Raw genomic sequence first — 16,835 nt, 5'->3', positions numbered from 1 at the left:
ATTATTATTGTTTTGGGATTTGAAAAAGTTGAATTATTTATTGTATTTTATATGGAAATTTGGGAAAGTTGTAATGATGAGATGAGAATTTTGAGTTTGAGATGAAAATTTTGATGGGCCACACCGAACCATGAAAACAACAGATTTTAATCAAATTGTTTGAGGCAAGTCTCTACATTGCAGTTGCAGGAGTGATCATCTATCGGGCTAAATGAGCATAGATCAGATCACATACGAAGTCGAAGAAATGGGCATAAAACTGCAAGAGAGGGCATATATGACGGAATGGATAGAAATAAAATGAAAACAGGGTATAAATCAACCAAATATGTTCGATAAAAAGCTAAATAAAATGCATCTCCAGGAATAAAATAAATTCGGTATTTAAAGAAAATGCATGGATGGAGCTTACCTATTAGGGATGACGGAGAGGAATTCATGTGAGTGGCAGAGCTACGGAAAAGTGCAGCTGACCTTCTGGATCATACGCTTAGGAGGTGGGTCACGGAGGAGATCGGCCAATCTGCAGAGGAGGGAGGAACGAGAGGAGACGAAAAATTTGTCCATAAAATTGCAGAGGAGATCGGCTAATCTGCAGTGGAGGGGAGACGAAAATGGCTGAGGAGATTTGCGTCGTATTTTCAAGTGGAGAGAAACAGACGAAATGGCAGAGGAGATCATCCAAGCTTCTTCTCTTCATAACTTCTCTTCATTTTTTTTTTTGAAAAATCTAGTTGCAAGCACAATTACGTACTAATATGTGCACTAATTTAATGTGATTAGTAAAAAAAATAAATTTTATTAAAAAAATGCTAATTTAAATTTTGAATACAAAGGAATCAGTATTGGTACGCAGATTAGTACATAATTTTGCTTGTACGTAGCAAAACTCTTATTTTTTTTTAAATGAAAAAAGGTCCTGCCATGTTATCTTGGTGCGCTAATTGGTACACATCTTGCTTGTACATAGAAAAATTGTTTCTTCTTTATTTGTTTATTTTTATTTTTCCATTTTCTTTATTCTTCCTGCTTCTCTCTTCATTGCCCATGACCTCTTCAGCACAAGCCAGCTAGCCTCGTCTTTGTCGCCCAAGCACCAACCTAGGCTACGCTGCCGTCCCTCAAGCATGAACACCAGCTAGCCAAGCGCCATCGTCCCCTGCCAACACGAGCACTAGCCCATTAAAAACAAAGCCCAACTCTCCACGAGCCCAATCACTTGGTGCATTTAGTGCCACCACTGGCAAGCGGCTCACCAAAGCAACCTGGTGAGTTCACCACTTCCTCTTGCCCACCTCTGTGCTGGCCAAATCTTCCTCCACCTACCAAAGCAACCGTGCCTCTCAACCCCCTCCGCATGCACAAGCACCTGCCATTTTCATTTATGCCACCACTACGCAGCAGTCCACTCAGTCCATCTTGCATGCATTCATAGTGGGTGGTTGCGGGTCGTGCTTGGAGAGTTGCGATGCACCACTACGAGCATTGAACTACTACTATGGAGGGTTGAGGGTCGGACTTGGAACACAAGAAATTTCCAGTTCAGTCCTTTATTTGGTTGGAGAAAAAACACAAAAAAATAAAGAGCAAAACACATACATAAAAAAGAGAAAAAGAAAACCAAGACGAAAACAAAAAGGTTGGAGAGATTTGGGGGAGGGGCCCCTCTCAAACTAGTTTCGATTTGGAGGAGTTTTTAGAGAGAAATTGGAGGTTTTCTCTCTAAACTAGTTCCATCTTGAATATATCCAGAATAGTCTTCCTTATTAACATCTCTTTAGATTTTCATATGAATTTTGGTTGTATACATTGAGTTATTCGGTTCTTATTATTAATTATTACTTAATATAGTTGAATTTAGACCCTTTAAATGTGAGTTGATAATGAAATGCGAATCTCAAATTTACATGTTATAAAGTTGTAAATTAGAGTAACAAGATAACAATTTCATCAAAAGATAATAATATTTTTACCCAAAAAGATAAACCAATGTCCCCTACTCTTTAATTTTGAACTTAAAACGGGTAATGAAGTATATGTCCTGACCCAATTTTCGCCCATAATAACAAGGGATTGGAAATGAAGCATCTATCGAGGATGTATCTTGACAAAAGCTACAAATTGTCATTTATTTATTAATTGTTAAGGAAGTGTTTTTAAATAAATTTGTAAATTTTTTTAAAAAAAATATTTAAAAGTACATTTTTCACTTTTTTGATAGAAATCCTCGGACTGCTCTCGATGGCCCTAGCTAGCAGGACTCCTAGTAACAAAAAGTTCTAGTTTCGTTTCTGTGAGCAACGTCCATCCTTAGGCAATCCAGGTACGTAAGTTGGTCTTTATCTTATAATGATATTTTTACCATTTCAAATGATTCAGATACCATGCATAAGGCCTCGAGGTCCTTTTGGTTGATTGGTAACGGCTAATGTGAGTAACAATAAACTTGGGCAGTTGACTGGCTTTTATAGTTTCTAACAACTAGTTCATGCTATTTATTTTTTATATTGGTTATATTTTCTTCATGATTGATAACATTTTTGTGCATTATTGTTGAAGAATCAAATTGTGGAAATGCTAAATGCAATGGATCTTGAGAATTGAACTCTAGAGGTAGTGGTGGTGATTTCTGGAAGGTTCTCAGCTGTAGCCCGAGATATGCGAGAGGGTTGGGAGAGATGGACATGCCCAAATTGAATAGAAGGTCACATTATGGTGTTGATGTCAGTGGGACCTCACAAGATGCCAAGTATTACAAAGCACAGCTTAAAGAACTAAAGTCAAATATTGTGCAGAATCTATTGCAGAAGCAAGTTGAATATGATAAATTCATGACTTACTCTGTGTCACAACAACAATCATAGGGAGAGTTTCCAAGAGAGGCTTGGGCTACTAACTAAGGATTTTGTGGGGACTTTTTTGTATAAATATATTTTGAGAGGCCATGGTGACAGCCCTTTTGTTACTGGTATGAGATAACTCTGGAGTGAGTTTTGGAAGTGATGATTGGGTGGTTGGGAACTTGGAAGGTCAAGAGTGTTGGTCAACAGATGTTTGATCTCAATGGTTGGTGAAATAATTTTTGAAATTGTATGTTGGTGCTGGTTGGAATGGGGAGATGAGTTATCAGCATATGCATGTTTTAATCACAGAAGCAATGCTCCACACAAGAAAATATTGATTGTTGTGTTGGTACCCTTGTATTAATAGGTAAATTTGCAAAATACATAAATATGTGTGTTTGTTGTTGTTGTGTTGGTTATTTATTTTCCCAATTATGTCTATGAGTTGCTTTTCATGTTGTTATGTTGGTGCTAGACATCTTGGTGGTGGATGATGTAAGGTCATCTGTTGTGGTGTTGGCAGTGCGAAGTGGACACAGACATATATAAATATGTTGAAGTGTCCTTTCATCATGCATATAAAGATTTGGGTGTTGATGAGGATAGTCACGCTACACATATTGTGTATATATATAGGATTTAAATTTTGTATGAATATATATGGTTGTTGTTCTTCTTCATCATCGTTCCCAAAACATTACACGATCAAGTTTACCTAACATCGTGAAAACTTATGTGGATGCAGGAAAATGGAACTTGAGATCTAATTTGATGAAGAAGAAGAGCTGAAGCAACCAAGACAAACAAAGATTTATGACCATATGTTAAGTAGTATCAAAGCAAGCACTCAACTTCCACTTACTAGTCTGGTACTATAGTTGTGTGCTCTAAATGATTATATAAAAGTTGTCTCCCACATATGTATGTATATATTATATAGCTTGCACCAAGGTTGACTGAAGAATACTTATCATGATGTCTCGCATATTTTGACATGACTATATGAAGTTTGATACATGGTATGATATCTAGTACTATAGGTACATTGATACAATACAGTTGAGCATGCATTCTAGTATATATGCTTGGTCTCTAAATATATAATAAAAAAACTTTGATATCAATGTTGTGTCTACTATATTTAATTTATGTCTAGTATATTTATATATAATGTTAAGTGGCCACCAGAATATAAGTAGCAATCTCATTCCAGAAAACTACAAGAAGAAGAAAAAAAAACCTAACTCATCAATTGATCTAGCATTAGTTGTCTAACATTAGAATGTTACTAAGTCGTGTAATTTGTTATCATCAATTTCAGGATATATAAATTGATCCGAAATATTGCTGGAAACCATTAATTACCATAACAAAGTTTTACTCAATCCTTGATTTTTTGCAATCCATTATAACAATTTGTGACGGAATTCAAGCAACAAATAAAAAATGCTCTACAAGTTTTTCCCCCAAAAAATGTATTTGTGACGATAACAAATTGCACGTACATCAATGTGAATCTTTTCGTACAATTCATTAGCACTTACAACAAGGTAATAAGCGCCATAAAAATTAAACAATCTGCAGTAACAAAACAATTGTGTCAATAGTTTCAGAGTAAAAAATAGTAAATTTCTCGACGAATTGTTTATACTCGTGGCGCTACTACTTAGCCACAAATGTAATTCTTGATGTCGGCAAAAAGATCTTTTACTACAATTTACTAGCATTTGCGACAAGGTAATAAGCACCACAAAATCTAAATTATTTGCAGCAACAACATTATTTTCGACAAGGAAAATACTAGTCTTACCACTACTTTCCACCGCTAGATTCTACCGCTGTGATGTTTTTATTTTATTTTTATTATTTTTTTTACTTAATGATTAAGTAAATATTTTTTAATAATATTATGAATATTTTTTATTTTTTTAAAAATATTTAAATATATTAAAAAAATACATGTAAAAAATACAAAAAAAAAAAAAAATTTCCAAACCATTAGCGGGAGCTCCCAGCGGTTAGTGTAGCACCGCCCTTTTCAACGATAGTTTTGGAGTCGGCAATAAATTTTTTCCTAACAAATTGTTTATAACTGTGGCACTACTTGTTAGTCACAAATGTATTTCTTGACCACGTAGTTAGTCTTTCTGCATCACAATAATAGCACATTTGTGAAGATCCATGTCGTCACAATTATAAATGGACAATGCTACTTGGATTGAGGGAGTGGACCAATAAGTGTAAATTTATTTTTTTATTTTCAATAGTTTTTTTATATATATATTTAAACATTTAAAAAAAATACAAATCCACTAAGAATTATTTCTTTAACCATTAAATAAAAATAAAAAAATAAAATAAAAAATACATCAAGATTGTCGATCACAATCCTCATTTCAAGAAGCATTTTCCAATATAAAATACTTGTGGCGATAGTTATTTGCAATACTAAAAAGAGTTCAGGAATAATCCTTTCTGCCGCAATATATTTCAATTGTGGCATAAACATATTGCCGCGATTTTGTTTTTTCTACCATCTACTTACTCTTGTGCGTTGAAATTGAAATATGTTTGTGGCAACATAATTCGCTGCAAAATATTAGAGCTATTTGTGATCGGCACTAGCTTTGCTGTCATGAACCTTTTGAGACGCTCTAGTTGCATCCACTTTCAACGATTGGATTTGGACGGAATTAATTATTTTGTAGCGATTTTTGATATTTTTGTGGCAATTTATTACGACGCAAAAGTTGTTTCTCTTATAGTGTGCATGCTTTCATGATCCTTGGACTAGCTATTCATAAGTAATTGCATACAAAGAATATAATTTTTTTCATTTGGCATCTTGAGTTGCATCACCTATTCCTTTTTGCAATGATGGTGTGCAATGAAACTAAGAAATTCTAAATGCTTTTCCAATTTCTTTGCACCGCTCGCAACAAAAATAATGTATATTTACAAAGGCTCGGAAAACCATTGACCAACACCATCCATATAAATTTGCCATGTAATTTATAATTAGCTTGTGCTTATTCACAAAGCATTAACATTTTGAGCAAGCAACCTACTCTATTCACCTCTCCAATATTAGGCACATGATCTTCCTAATCCATAAATATTTAAAAAGCACCATAGTTTCTCGAGACCACCACAGCCAACAAATTCATGGCACGATTGGGTAATGAGATTATAAGAGAAATTTTCAAAACTTATAATTTTATTTCCAAACATTACTCAAGCCTCGTTTAGCAACATGATATATCTCAAATATTCTCATATATTTCCTTCCCAAATATCAACACAAATCATTTTTCAATTTTAAATTTTTGACATTTTTATATAATCACTACAAATTTTTCAAACTCCCAAATAAAGTACAAAAAACTATACTACTTTTTCAAATTTAAAAATAAATATTATATTAAAAAATTCTATTCAAACAAATTTTTAATTTTATAATATTTTTATTCAACTTTTACTCTGTCATTTCCCAAAACTAATAAAATATTTTTACTCAAACTATTTCATTATTATTCATAGATAATCCAAATGTGCCCCCAAACACAAATTTTTCAATTTCAAATAGTTAACTTTTTTTATCTAGTTATTACAACCTAGTCATTACAACTTTTACAAACTTAAAAATGAAATAAAAAAATTAATACAATTTCGTCAAACTTCAAAAGAAAATAATATTAAAAATGATATTTAAATAATTTTTTAAGTTTATAATATTTTTTACTCAATTTTTTTCACTTTCATTTTTCAAAACTCAATAAAAAAATATATATTATTTTAAACTATTTCATTACTATTTATCAATTATTTTATTACTATTTACAAAATTTTAAAAGTCGGGCTACTATGCCACCCAACCCTTTTTTTCACTTTTTTAAAAAATTTTTTAATATATTAAATATTTTTAAAAAATAAAAAAATATATAAATACACTTAAAATCACTTCCTTAATCATTAAGTAAATTTTTTTTTTTGGTGAGCGGTCAATAAGAGTGGTGCATTTGGTGGGGCAAAGTAGTTTTATTCAAATTCTAATATAGACTAAGTGCATGTTTGAAATTTCGATGAGAAATATAACTTATAGTTTTAGGATTTATAGTTTATAACTTAAATAATAAGTTTTATTATTAAAAATTTATTTACTGTTTGATTACAATATGTTTAAAGTATTTTCAAATATGTTGTATTTGTTTAGAAATAAATTTAAAAAATGCTTTTTGAGGTAAAAATAACGATTATTTGAATTTTTAAAAATTATGATCATATTTTAAAACGTTTGACAATTTTGATTATCTTAAAGTTGTATAGATATTTTCGTTCATTGACATTTTTTAAATTGTATTCAAATTATATTCTGCATTATTCAAAAAAGGACGTTTGAGGAAAAGTATCAAAATCAAATGTAATTTTTAATTTATTTAAAATTAAAAGTATTTTAATATGTAATACTTAAATAACTTAATTTTTTTATTAAAAAATTTTAAAATTATTTAAATACTTTTTAAAACTCATACCACAATTCCAAACACGTCTTAAGTGCTCAATCTCTACAAACTGTATTGCAAGTGGATCCATTGGGCTGAGTTCAACGATCGGCTTTACGGTTTGAACCCAAAGCCCACTATAATTATCCATTTCCGAACGATCTTTTTGTTGATGTTCCTTCTACCGACTGCTAAAGCCATGGCGGTCGTCACCACCGCTTCCAGCTTAGCGCTCCACTGGCCCATGTTAGTACCGCCTCTATCTGTAAACCCTAACCGCAGTTCAACCTCCTTCTCTCCGAAATCAACTCTCTCCTGCAACTTCTTCACTCCCTTCCCCTACGGCAGCATCTCCGCTGACTTCTCCGGCCACAAACTCCGTCCCTTGTCTCTCAATCCGGCGTCGTTTCCTCGCTCCAAGGGTAAGCGAGGCGTCGTCACTATGGTACAACTCTTTACCCAATTTCTATGCGTTTTTGTTTGTTCCAAATTGTTGGCGAAGAAATATAAGTTGGGATTGGGTCTGATTTCGGAGGAATCCTTTGTTTTGTTTTCTTAAGGATCTTAGAAACTCTTTGATTTATAGGGTGTATGCATTTCCATAATGTCTATGCATATTTTTTTTTTTCTCAGTCCAATAGAATTTCTGAATATAAAAGTTGGATTAAGAGCTCAATAAGCAAAACTAGAAATATCATAAGAAAGGAGATTAATTGTGCAAGGTACAATAAAAGAAATAAAACCTGACTGACCTAGTTCCAGAATAGGTGAAAGCAAGGGATGAACTGGTGTGTATGGGATACTAACTTACCACAATAGATGGAACAAAACAAAAAGTGCAAACACCCGCAGCGTTTATGGCATTTTTCTTAATGTACTCAGTTATGTAGTTTCTACGCAACTAAGCCGATGCTTGGTTAATGTCAACCAACCCTTTGAGAGCTATTAGAATCCCTAGAAAAAGATACTTATCAGTGTGATATTCAGCACCTATGTGATTGAGCGATTTTTGCTCTAGTGAGTTCAATATTGGCATGTTGGTGGAAACCCTATGGATGTCTTAGAAATTAAGAAGTTTGGAGGATGGTTCCACTATGCTTAATGTGGTATATTAGACAATAGACTCCGCCAGAGTTAAAAGTTACTGCATTAAGCACCCTCTATGTTTGGCTGGCTGCTCACCACAGCTTCCAATTTTCTAGTTTTCTTGACTGCAAAGACTTTTTCTCCTTTTCTTCTTGTGAGTTGGGTGTCTCCTTTTGTGTACTTCATCTATACTCGGGGTTACAACCCTCTGCATTTTTTAATAAAATTTCATGAATTACCAAAAAAAATTGGATTCCCTCATTTTGTGGATCATTAGGAAGGGCTTGAAAATTTATTTTTCAATATTCTGTTCCTTTGGGCAGTCGCTATAGATTTTAAGGGACTCAGCTTTAATGATTTTCATGTATCTGAATTAGGTGATCATCTTGTGTACATCCTATGCACTTAGGCTATGCCTTTTGCATTTTTTAATAATAAAACTCTCTTACTTATCAAAAAACATTTCTGGATTCCCTTAACTTGATTATAATTCGAGCAGCATCAAGTTTTCTGTACTCCACATCAACTCTTTATATTTCACGATAACTGTAATGCATTGGTGGACAGGTTATTCCATTTTCAAGGGGAAGTGCATGGGAGCAACCTCCTCCGGATTTGGCATCTTACTTGTACAAGAACCGGATTGTTTACTTGGGCATGTCCCTTGTACCTTCTGTCACAGAGTTGATACTGGCAGAATTCTTGTATCTTCAGTATGAAGATGCTGACAAGCCTATCTATCTATACATAAACTCCACTGGAACAACCAAGGCAATACTTTTCTTTATTTTCTCTAGCTTGCTCCTGAAACTTCCCTTGAATATTCTTTTTGTATGTATATCATGGATACATGGGCACTATCTTATATAAATTGATTAATGAGATCGGCAATATAGAGTTTGATTCTTCCATGTAAATGTTATCCTTCATGCGTTCTCTTACATTTGTAAAAAAGTAAATCGGCTGTCTTTTATCAAATTTAGTTGAATATGATTGCCCCTACTATGGAAGATGAGAACAAAGAAATTGTTTCTCAAGCCCAACAATGATGGATTTATCCTTGGATTTTCACTATTAGGCTTGACTAGGGGTCCCCATTAATAGGAATGTTTTCTATAAGTTTATTTGTATTTGTATTTTTCATTTTTTGATAAGAGGAATGTTTTATGGATGAATAAATTATTATAGAACTTTAAAAATGTGGAAATGTTATGAAATTATTGAATATATGTTATGGGAAATTTTACCTATAAAAAAAATGTTATGGGAAATTGAAAAAAAATAGTATAATTATATGCAGAGACCCACGGGTGGGGTAGCCCCAGTGGTAAGGGTGAACTTATGTGCTTGAGCTCCATGTCACAAGTTCGATTCCTCTTGAGATCAATGTGATACCCCATATAATAAGAATAATGGTAGGTTATGTATGGGATCCCATATTGCTTGGAAATGAGAAATTCTTGCTCTTTATAAGGTTCCAATGAGGCTCCAATTGTATCATTGACTAGTCCTTTGGGAGTATAGACCATGTGGTTTGGGCCGTCTATTAAGGCGTTATAAATGGTATCAGAGCCAATCCCAACCAGAAATGTGGGACTCTCTTATTTGTAACGTCCCAATGGAAAGCTCAAACCACATGGCCTATACTCCAAAATGACTAGTCAATGATATAATTGGAGCCTCATTTGAACCTTATAAAGAGAAAGAACTTTCATTCCCAACCAATGTGGGATCCCATACACCACCTACCATTTTCATTATCATTTGGGGTATCACAATCAAACTGGGATTTAAGTGGGAGATCATGGTGGTGGATTGTTGTGCTAGTCTCCCCTGTGGTTTCGGTTACATGGGTGAGTCTTAAGGGCATTGCCATGGGGTGGTTCCCCCCTCCTAAAAAAAATTATATGTAGCGCTTAATTAACTTCTAGATACCATTAATGGAATGTGGAAGGTACTTATCAAACAGAGATGGTGGAATGTGTAGTGAGAGAAACATTTTATTTTCTTCAACAAGTTAGTGATGGTTGCAGCTTTGGCTCTTATAATCGCCCCAAACCCTAGTGTATCCTTCTTTAACTTCAAGGGCAAAATATCTTCTTTTACGTTTTTAGATACTTCATTTCAGAGAATATAAATATTTTCCTCCTTTTCTATAACGACCCAAGGGAGGCCCAAGCCACATTTGGGCATACTTCTAAAGGACTAGTCAATGATACAATTGGAGCCCTAATAGAACCATTATAAAAAGCAAGAATCCCTCATTCCCAAGCAATACGGATCCTATACACCACCTACTCTTATTATTTATCAATCAGTATAGGGTATCACACCCTTAAATTCCCGACATCCTCGTTGGGTCAGTCCATCTTAGGTGGCACGACTTAGGTCCCACATTTCTGGTTGAGATAGATTATGATACCATTTTGTAACACCCCAAGTGTGACCCAATCCACATATGGGCCTATACTCCAAAAGGATTAGTTAATGATACAATTGGAGCCCTATTGTAACTATTATAAAGAGCAAGAACTTCTCATTCCCAAGCAATGTGGGGTCCTATATACTGCCCATCTTTATCACTTATTATATGAGGTATCACATTTTTATTGGTTTTTTTTTTTTTCCTTTTTTGGGGTCTCTATCTTAATAGAATGATCCAAGTTTAACATGCACCACCTCAGCCCCACATTGGGGATATGAATAACCCACGCAAAGTGGGTAGGTTATAACAGTAGTCATGGGTGTTAAGTCTCACATTTAGTTACGTGCTAGGTGCGATTGGGTTTTGTAAGTGATTTTAGGGAAGCTTCAACTTGACTTGTCCCTTTGTGGCTATAGCACAAATGCGGATAGCACTTTCTTGGGTTGTTACATTATATGAAACTTTCAAATGGTGCTTAGTATTTCCATGCAATGATTTGCCTTAATATCTCCTTTCGCTATTTTCAGGGTGGCGAGAAGTTGGGTTACGAGACTGAGGCTTTTGCGATTTATGATGTTATGAGGTCATTAATGTTTATGCTTACATAAATACATAATGAGTCATGTATTTAAACTGTCTAATTCTGATGAGCCGTTAATATACTCCTTTAGGAAACTTTAGGGATGGCGTAGAACCGTTTTTTCCTTCTCGGTGTTCTCTTGATGATATTATGAGTTTAAAAGTCATAATCAAGAATTCAAATGGTTCAGATGGCCCATTTTTTGTGCATTGTGAGTCAGGCTGAGGCTTTGTAGTAACTTTTTTTTGTTTGTAGGCTTTGTAGTAACTTGCAGGCTTACGGATGCAATGATTTACTTTGCTTCTACTTATCTGTCCACTATATTTTTTACTGATGAAATCTCCCAAAGTTCTGTATTTCGGTGGTTTATTTTATTTTATTTTATTTTATTTTGGTTATCATTGCTTTTTAAAGAATATGTGGTTTGTTACATGCAGCTGAGGAAACAAAACTAATTCTGTGTTGAACAATGAACTGTAATTTAAACACATTCTCACTGATGACAGAGAGATCCTCTTTCACTGCAGGTATGTCAAGCCACCTATATTTACTCTCTGTGTTGGTAATGCCTGGGGAGAAGCAGCTTTACTTTTGGCTGCTGGTGCCAAGGGGAACCGTTCTGCTTTGCCCTCGTCAACAATCATGATAAAGCAGGTTTTTCTTTCTGTGATCTCTGACGCTTTGAGTTTTTTTCCCTTCCAAACCCTAGTGGTTAGCTCTAGTGGGAAGTGATGCCGGGGGGGGGGGGGGGGGGCGCTGGGCTATACCCGCCCCAGGTATAAGATTTGAACCCTTGGGTGCAAATAATTTTTAGGGGCCACTCCTATTGGTGAAAAGGCAATGATTTGTCTGATTCATGTGATGTTGATTTGTTACTCAAGTCTAGAATTTAATCAGCTACAAAAATGTTAGGGTTGTACTGTCTCTAAGGTTCCTTTGTTATCCAAAAGAAATTTCTTCCTTCCGTAATTTCTTTGCCTTCTGTGTCAATCTTGCTTGGCCTTTTTTCCTATTTGTGTATTGGTTAATTTCTTATGAAGTTTTCGTCTTATATCTCAATTATATCTCAATCAATCTACAGCCAATTGCCAGGTTCCAAGGTCAAGCAACTGACATTGACCTTGCAAGGAAAGAAGTAAAAAATGTCAAGGCAGAGTTGGTATGTTTTAATCAGTCATGTTACATGTTTTCTCCCCTTCTATTTCTGTGGTCAGTCACTATTTATATATTTTCTTTTCGGGGCATTTTCACAACTTGTTTAAGCAAATCTTAATGTTGATCGGAAGTTCCTTTGTTGCTTTGTTTTCATGTTTTTTCACAATCATCAAAATTTTTTATGATTTTTTTATAAGTTAAAAAAATTTATTAATATGAAATAGACATAGCCCCAAATACATAGGACATGTACAAGATAATGCACCTAATTAAGAGCTAGAGATAATACAAGGAAGTCATGGAGACTAATTCCATTGAAGTCTATTGTTATAGCCCAAAGAAATATGTTTTGATGAAGAAATAAGGTATTGCTAAATCAAAATTTATTATCAATAGAAGGAGGTTTTACAACTTTTCTTTCTTTGTTAAATAGCAAGGAAGTGGGTGCAATTTGGAAAATTATGTTCTATAATTTATCAAAAAAAAAAAAATTATACAGGTTATGCTGTTCAGCTGAATTTTGTCTGGCCGTGCCTCTTGATTTTAAATTTTTAGAATAATTGACGTCTTTATTGTTTGAATGTATAAATTATACAAGAGAGAATAAGATTTAATGATTAACGAGAGAGAGCATTTTGTTGTTATCCGGAAAAAAAGGAGGTAGAAAACAGAGCGTTTCAGTTATGAATTTTCATGTTTAATGTATTTCCATAAACACTTGCATGTGTGTGTGTGTTGTGAGAGAGAGAGAGAGAGAGAGAGAGTTGGGTTTGTTTGTTAGATGAAAGAAAAGGAAAAAAAAGATGTTGGTTTTTGATATATATTCATGCGTCACATATTACCATAAATGGTCGAATAAGGCAAGAGATTCATCCATTTGACCTCAAACATTGGCCCATTTTTTTTCATGTATGCACAAGGGAGAGGAAAAGTGCGTGAGAAGAGAGAGAGTGAGGATTTTTAATTTAACTTGTATTTGAGCTTTAGGGCTCATTTAGATACTTAGAATATTTCGGCATATCTATGAATAGTAGTGAAATAGTTTGAGTTAAGATGTTTTATGGGGTTTTGGAAAATGAGAGAAAAAGTTTAAGTGCATGTTTGGAATTATGGTTGGAAATTTGCTTATAGCTTATAATTTAAATCATAAGCTCTATACTTCAAAAGCTATTTACTGTTTGATAAATATGGATTTAAAGCACTTTTAAAGTTAGTTACATTAATTTTTTTAAAATATACAGTTATCTGCAGGAGCTTTTCGATGAAAGTTTCAATTTGATGCTTTTTTAAAAAGTAGACTTTTAGCTTTTTTAGGTGATTATTTATAAATTTACCAAACGTATAATTTTTTTCTTTAAAATGAGCTTTTAAACAGTTAAAAGCACTTTTTAAGCTTTCAAACTCAATCCCAAACAGGCTCAAATAAAAATATTATTAAGTTAAAAATTTGTTTGAGTATAATTTTTTAATATTATTTTTATTTTGAAATTTGAAATAGTTGTATTATTTTTTCTTTATTGTTTGGGAGTTTCAGAAAGTAGTAATGATTAGGTAAAGATTAGATAAAAAATATATGAGAATACTTGTGTTCCCAAACGCATCCTTAGAATCTTGGTTTTGGGATATTAGGAAAATAAATTTCTATGTTCCAATTTCTAACAAGGCCCCACTTTCCTCTCCATATAAATGAAGAATTGTTTCTGTAGTTCCATGTAAACAGCTTTAATTTGATTCTTACTACTGATAGACTTTGGCAACTTAGCATTTAGATATGTTTTTAAGCATGAGCTGGTGTACCACCTGACATAGTTGCTATTTAATTTAATTCAAGGTTAATCTCCTTGCAAAGCATGTTGGAAAATCGCCTGAACAGATTGAAGATGACATCAGGCGCCCAAAATATTTTAGTCCTAGTGAAGCAGTGGAATACGGCATCATTGATAAGGTGTCTCTAGAAAGAAAGATTTACTTTAGTGTCTGGTCTAGTTGTCATACAACACTAACTTGACGTTCCCATTTGACTTTAATTTTATCCAGGTACTATACAATGAAAGGAGTTCTAAAGACCGTGGAGTTGTCTCAGACCTGAAAAAGGCGCAACTGATTTGACTCTCATAAAGCATGGATTTATTATTGTGTGGAATATTGAGGTAAAGCAGATTTACAAGTCCCCATCAGATTGTGAATAGAATTCACAAACTGCCTTTAATGTAGACTAGATATTTTTTCTCTATGGAGCAGCTCATTGATGCCAATCGGTTCCCCAGTTTTTACTGGCATTCTCCACGCTGCTTTACACTACTGATTTTTTTTTGTGCACTGTTTTTTGTGCTGGCATAGGCAAGATGGTTTGTCAGCTTCTCTAATATGTTTATGGAAGTACCCCAAACCCCCTCCACCCCGCCTGGGAAATCTGCATATTTTGAAAAGAGTAATGCTATATTCCACACGTTTATCTTACTTTCATCCTACTAAGTAAGATGTGGCACATTCATCACCATTAGATGATAAAGAAGCATGTAATAAATAATTACTTAATGGTGATAAATATGCCACATCTTACTTAGTGATAAATATACTCTATTCTGAAGTTTTGAACTCGATGATCTCACTTTTTTACCTTGTCTTCCACTTCTCCCACTTTGGTACGACCGAATTTCATCAGTTTCTTTAACAAATCAATTTGTAGCATGAGAATAAGCAGGTTCTGGAATTGGAATGTAACTGCTTTTTCTCTTCATGATTGCACCTGACACCTGGGTACTGACTAAGCTTCTGATTTTGACTATTGGTTAACTTGATCTACACATAACTTTTGCCCTTTTTTATTATTTCTTTATGACTGCACAAATTGTGATTGAGAGTGACTCATGCATTGCTAGTTGGTGGTGTGCTCTGTCACTTGGTAGTTTCATTCCATCTCACACCATGTGATCTTTTGTCCCCTTCTTTCTCGTCCCAAATCAGAGTGTAGGAGAGGGGATGGGAGGCAGTAATGGATTTGGAAATATAGACCAGACATGTAGTTTGGTCCCGAGTATGAATAGCATGTCTTTCATTATGTGCTTTTAGTTGTTATGACCCAATTATGGAGTGTGATGTCATTGCTTCAGCTCATTATGGTAATGGGAACTTTCTCTGGGTTGCAGAGTATGTTGATATAATCATTACTATTCTAATTTGTGTTATGTTTGTCTTCAATGGTTTGATACGGGTGTCAAAATGGTTATTGGTTTGTGAATTTTTTGTTGGCTAAGCAATGTAAATTGAATTGAAATGAGTATCTAGGAAATTAGGGCATAAATTGTGCTTTTGATGAGTTCTCATCATCGCCAAAGTGTCCATATAACCTAGAGCAATCACGGTAATTACTAATCATTGGTTATTGTATGTTACTGCATGGTGTTCAAATAGTTGAAATCGTGTGGTATCGTAACATTGTATTGCTCAGTTGATTGTACTCAGTTATGTTAGCCACTTTTCTGCATTTCTAACTATTTTTTTACTCATACCTTGTCAGATCGAAGCATACAAAAATTAGGTTCTAGATATAGGAGGAGCAAGTTGCTCAGTATGCGAAGAAAGGCTAAGCATAAAGAAGAAAGTAGCAAACACCCATGGAAATCCCATCAAAGTGGAGAAACTCAACCATTGGCAATGCAAATTATATGAACACCCCCAAGGTACCATTGGTATTCTTGCCTGATCATATCCATGTTGATGTCAAACATTGTAGCTCAAGCTTGCCGATGTGTAAAAACGAGTTTTCATTGTGCTTTTCATTATTTGTTGACTTGGTGATGTGAAATGAGTATTGGACAAGGCATAGCTCACATTGTTTCCTAGTTAACATATTTGGCACAGAAAAAGAGCGGTACTTTTTTGGGGCTTTGCTTGTCGGTTTTAAATAGGTTGGGTTTGGCGGTAAAGCTAGCTGAATAGAACTATATGGTAAAAGAAATGGAATGATGCGATATTAGATGATTGGAGATTATTTATTATAATAATTGAAATTTATTAGATGATAATGACAAGTGTGAAAAGAAAATCTGAACAAAATTTGCTGCAATGATTTCATATAATGAATATGACATCATCTCTTTGCCTTTTATAGAAAAGTCATTATTTTTTTATCAGTTATTTGTAATGAAAAAGATTATTTGTGATGAAAATGAACTTTTAATAGAAAATGATTATTTTTATTGTAAATAACTGACTATATATAAATAATTTTGGTATGGCAT

At 33.9% G+C, this 16,835-nt stretch overlaps 1 protein-coding gene across 1 annotated transcript; it reads left to right on the top strand.

Annotated features, from left to right (window-relative positions):
• Positions 1-7,478: 7,478 nt before the first annotated feature.
• On the top strand, positions 7,479-16,460 carry LOC122281607 (ATP-dependent Clp protease proteolytic subunit-related protein 4, chloroplastic-like). The gene is made up of 8 exons (XM_043093262.1): positions 7,479-7,790; positions 8,999-9,202; positions 11,384-11,439; positions 11,964-12,090; positions 12,518-12,595; positions 14,423-14,536; positions 14,629-14,741; positions 16,112-16,460. The coding sequence occupies exons 1-7, from the start codon at positions 7,518-7,520 to the stop codon at positions 14,698-14,700; spliced, it is 924 nt and encodes a 307-aa protein (XP_042949196.1). The 5' UTR covers positions 7,479-7,517; the 3' UTR covers positions 14,701-14,741; positions 16,112-16,460.
• The last annotated feature ends 375 nt before the right edge of the window (positions 16,461-16,835 follow it).

The sequence above is a fragment of the Carya illinoinensis genome, chromosome 11, assembly GCF_018687715.1.
Source record: "Carya illinoinensis cultivar Pawnee chromosome 11, C.illinoinensisPawnee_v1, whole genome shotgun sequence".
NCBI lineage: Eukaryota > Viridiplantae > Streptophyta > Magnoliopsida > Fagales > Juglandaceae > Carya > Carya illinoinensis.
The sequence above is the reverse complement of the archived record's forward strand: the minus strand, read 5'-3'. Positions and strand labels throughout refer to the sequence as shown.

What these genes read in the sequence shown, in the direction of transcription:
- LOC122281607 (XM_043093262.1), top strand. Translation starts at nt 7,518, where the DNA reads ATGTTCCTTCTACCGACTGCTAAAGCCATGGCGGTCGTCACCACCGCT. An exon ending in GCGATTTATGATGTTATGAG is followed by an intron (nt 11,440 to 11,963) that starts GTCATTAATGTT and finishes CTTTCACTGCAG; the next exon opens with GTATGTCAAGCCACCTATAT. An exon ending in AATACGGCATCATTGATAAG is followed by an intron (nt 14,537 to 14,628) that starts GTGTCTCTAGAA and finishes AATTTTATCCAG; the next exon opens with GTACTATACAATGAAAGGAG.